The sequence below is a fragment of the Limulus polyphemus genome, unplaced genomic scaffold, assembly GCF_000517525.1.
Source record: "Limulus polyphemus unplaced genomic scaffold, Limulus_polyphemus-2.1.2 Scaffold994, whole genome shotgun sequence".
Taxonomy (NCBI): domain Eukaryota; kingdom Metazoa; phylum Arthropoda; class Merostomata; order Xiphosura; family Limulidae; genus Limulus; species Limulus polyphemus.
Window position 1 is genome coordinate 314,079 of NW_013666604.1, and position 3,646 is coordinate 317,724.

General features: G+C 29.6%; 1 protein-coding gene across 1 annotated transcript in view; it reads right to left on the reverse strand.

Moving 5' to 3' along the window:
* Positions 1–2,926, reverse strand: part of LOC111086288 (dynein heavy chain 12, axonemal-like) — a 35,171-nt gene extending 32,245 nt beyond the window's left edge. The window contains exons 1-2 of the mRNA XM_022388599.1: positions 2,632–2,926; positions 1,227–1,447 (exon numbers count right to left, since the gene is read on the reverse strand). Of these exons, the coding sequence (XP_022244307.1) occupies positions 1,227–1,429 (203 nt within the window). The 5' untranslated portion in view covers positions 1,430–1,447; positions 2,632–2,926. The remainder of the gene's footprint in view (positions 1–1,226; positions 1,448–2,631) is intronic.
* Positions 2,927–3,646: the final 720 nt, after the last annotated feature.

Consider the following 3,646-nt stretch of genomic DNA (forward strand, 5'->3'; position numbering starts at 1 on the left):
CAAACACTCGGACATTCGCGAGGTTCCTCGATAATTCATAATCCTTCGAGAAACTCCAGTGTGCATGCACCCAACGTCACACGACTTCCGCTGTCGTAACACTGCCCTTCCTTAGTATTGTTCATCCCGAACAATAGCCACTTACATTTAACCAATAAATAATTAATAATTTTTGTGTAAGAAAAATCCTTTTTTTTTCATATATCTCACTTACCTGTCTTCCAACAAATTCAAATCCTCTTAAGGAGCCTGAATTTGGTTCATAACCTTTATCTTTATCAAAGGGATGCCACAATGTGAAACAGTAATGTTTATTAAAAAGGAAAATTAATACTACTATAACAGTCCTACAAAATAGTTTTAAAATGTTCCAAGTTTAAAATAGTTTTGTAAAAAAAAAAAGATAAGTATAATTTTTTTATACTTCTGTTAGCTATATTATTATTAGACTTTTGACATATATGAAAAAATGCAATCACTAAAAACTTATAATTCCAGAATACTGTGCTTAGAGCAACAAGATAGATCCACAACACAATGGAAGATCTGACAAGATATTTATATTGAAGTAATTTCAAATTTCTCAGAAATTGACTAAATTCATGAGAATGAAATAAAGAAACTGGACATAATGTAAAATGCACAGTGAAATATATATATTTATTTAAACTCAAAAACAATCAAAGTTAAATAATTTCATAGGAAGAAGAACAACACCATTACTTGCTAGTGAGCTCTCTCTAAACTCTCCTAAGAATTTACTAAGAGGTTTATTAAGAATTAGTTAATATTACAGGTCAAACTTTAGAAGAGTGTGTAACTATTTAAGTGAAAATTATAACTTAAAGTTACCAAACTGAGGTCTTGAGCTTGCAAGATAGAGCTTACTAACGGCACCATCTATGTCACTGTTGGTCAATTACATTGAAACACAAGGAATGTTATAACCTCGAGATATCACCTGATTGAACTATAGATAAATCTTCTGTCAACCTCCATAAACGAAGTGCATAGCTTTACCCCCCAAAGGCAAATCAAGTGTTACCTCCAAGAAATGATAGCGAGCAAAGGTAGCTATATAAAAAGTAATTTAATAAGTTCCTTGACCAGGTTATTGAAAATTGCACATACTAGAATAACTAACTAACTATGAAAGACTCTATATACAAATAAGAAAGTACAAAATGCACAGTATACTTATATTCCACAATTCATCAAAAACTTACAGCTTTCTTTGTTGTTCTTTTTGTTTCTCACCAAACAGTCGAAAGTTAAGAAGTTTGCTATTCTTATAACGATCTTTAGGAAAGTTTTTCAAAGAAGGGATAGGAGGAAGTAGAGGCAAGCCTTCTAATCCAGGAAGCTCACATTCTTTTTTTCGTCGGACAAATCCAATATTTTGAGACAATTTATGATGGGATGATGCCATAACTTTATACTCCTCCTTCTATTTAGTGTTAAAAATTATATTTTAATACAGTTTGTATTACAAGATGATAAAAATCAGAAGCTAATGTTCCAATTTCATTATCTAAAAAATCATAACTAATAGAAGTGTAAGCAATTTGCAGAATTTTCATTAAGCTTATTTTATCACAAGTTACAGCTTTTACAGTGAAGGTTTGTTTTTAGAACAGGTACATTTTGATCACTGGTGCGACCATTCTCAAATACCCAAGTTTTACTTGAGAATGATAGCACCAAAGACTGAAATATTGTATGTGTTGAAGAAACAAATATTCCTTGTTGTAAAAGCCATAAATTGTAACAAAGTAATTCATTTACAGTTTTGTTTGATTCTTCTCTGTGTTTTCAAATTTTGTTGTTTCTTTTTAAAACAATTTTCTAATTTGTGCATGTTAAAGTGTTTTTAATCTATTTCATAATGAAACAATCACATTGGACTGCTAGGATTTTTTTAATCACAAACCACTTCTACCTTTGTTACAAGAGTTGTGAACTTCTAACTTTTTTTATAGATTAAATAGTAAGAACATTCTTATAATGAAGAGCATGACCATAGAAATGACAAATATTATGTTTATGCTCATTTGTAATTTTCTAATTCACTTTTAGTAATTTTTTTTTACATTAAGTATATATTATATAACTGCATAACAATTGCAATGAGATAATCTGTATAATTATAAACATATACGAGGAAAAATAAAAAAATATGAATCTGAGAACAGAAAATATATATATTCAAATATATAACATACTCAAACAAGTAGGTCACAATCCCAAGAAATTTAAACCAGCCACTTACAAAAATATTTAAATAAGTTTTATTTAACTGAAATGTGGTTGTTAATCAAAACATTTAGTTTTCTGTTCAAAAATGTAATTCATGGCCTCTGAAAGTGTCAACAAATTATGTATGTAATAACGTTAAAATAACTGATTACATAAACAAGTTTCCAATGGAATGTAATAGGAAATTTCTGTTAATTCGGGTGGAAAAGTTATAAATGAATATAATAAGCAATAAATTTCAAAATATTTGATATTATTAATTTGCACACACTGTCACTGCCATAAGACTACGACTAGTATCTGACGTTACTTGGTCTTTATTCGTACTGATTACCATACTGAAACAAGATAGCACTAAAGATTCAAGATACTCACCGCTGAATACCAGATTTTGTGTATAATTTATAAACTTAATTAGAAAATAGAATCATAAGTGATTATAATTAACTAAACATAATTTTCTATCAGTATTATGTTATTAAGCCTAACATCTCTCTTTTTTTTAGAATAGAATACGGCTTTAAAAGTTTAATATAAATGTAAAACAATTCATACTAAAAGTTTTTATTTAATTATTTCGAATATACGACAAAAACTTCAACGTTCGAAAACTTGAATGAAATAAGCTCGTTTGGTAACTATAGTTACAGTGGTAAACAAATATATTCCTATAAAACGAGCACAGTAAGGGGTAGAGGATGCTACGGTCTAAATAAGCACAAAAATGCACTTTGGGCCATCTATGATGTGCGACGTCATGGATTGATTCCCGAATTTTAGCGATAGAAGTCCTCAATCTTAACATAACACAACAAGGAGCCTTAACGCTAAGACATCTGAGGCCCTGTTTTCAAGGCAAAAATAATCTTATTTGGGTTTGAGACTTCAAGTGTTTGCTTAAAAGTGGTCTATTCTGAAACATGAAATTTATTTTGTAGAAATAGAAAATATTTAAAAGGTCATATTCTGGTTGCTTAAAATGCAAAGAATCAAGTATCTATACCCACGATGGGTAGAGCACAAATTACCCAATGTGTAGCTTTGCACTAATAAACCAACAACATATTAAGGTATGAATAATAGCACAACAGCAACAACAACAACAAATATTTCATTACTGTGTGACGATAACAAACATTTAATCCTTCAAAGTTTCGGAATGTACATATTCCATCTTCAGCAAGCTGTATTAAAAGGGCTAAAACAGTGGATACAAAAAATTTAAAGTTCTAACATTTTGTAAAAAAGGAATTAAAATACAGAGTAAAGGGATGAAGTCAAGTATGAATAAATAAGAATTAGGTACTGCAACAATATTGTTACGTCTCCGTTTGTTAATTAACTTTCCGTAACTTTGTTCCAACGAAACTTTAACGACACAAGTCTTTAC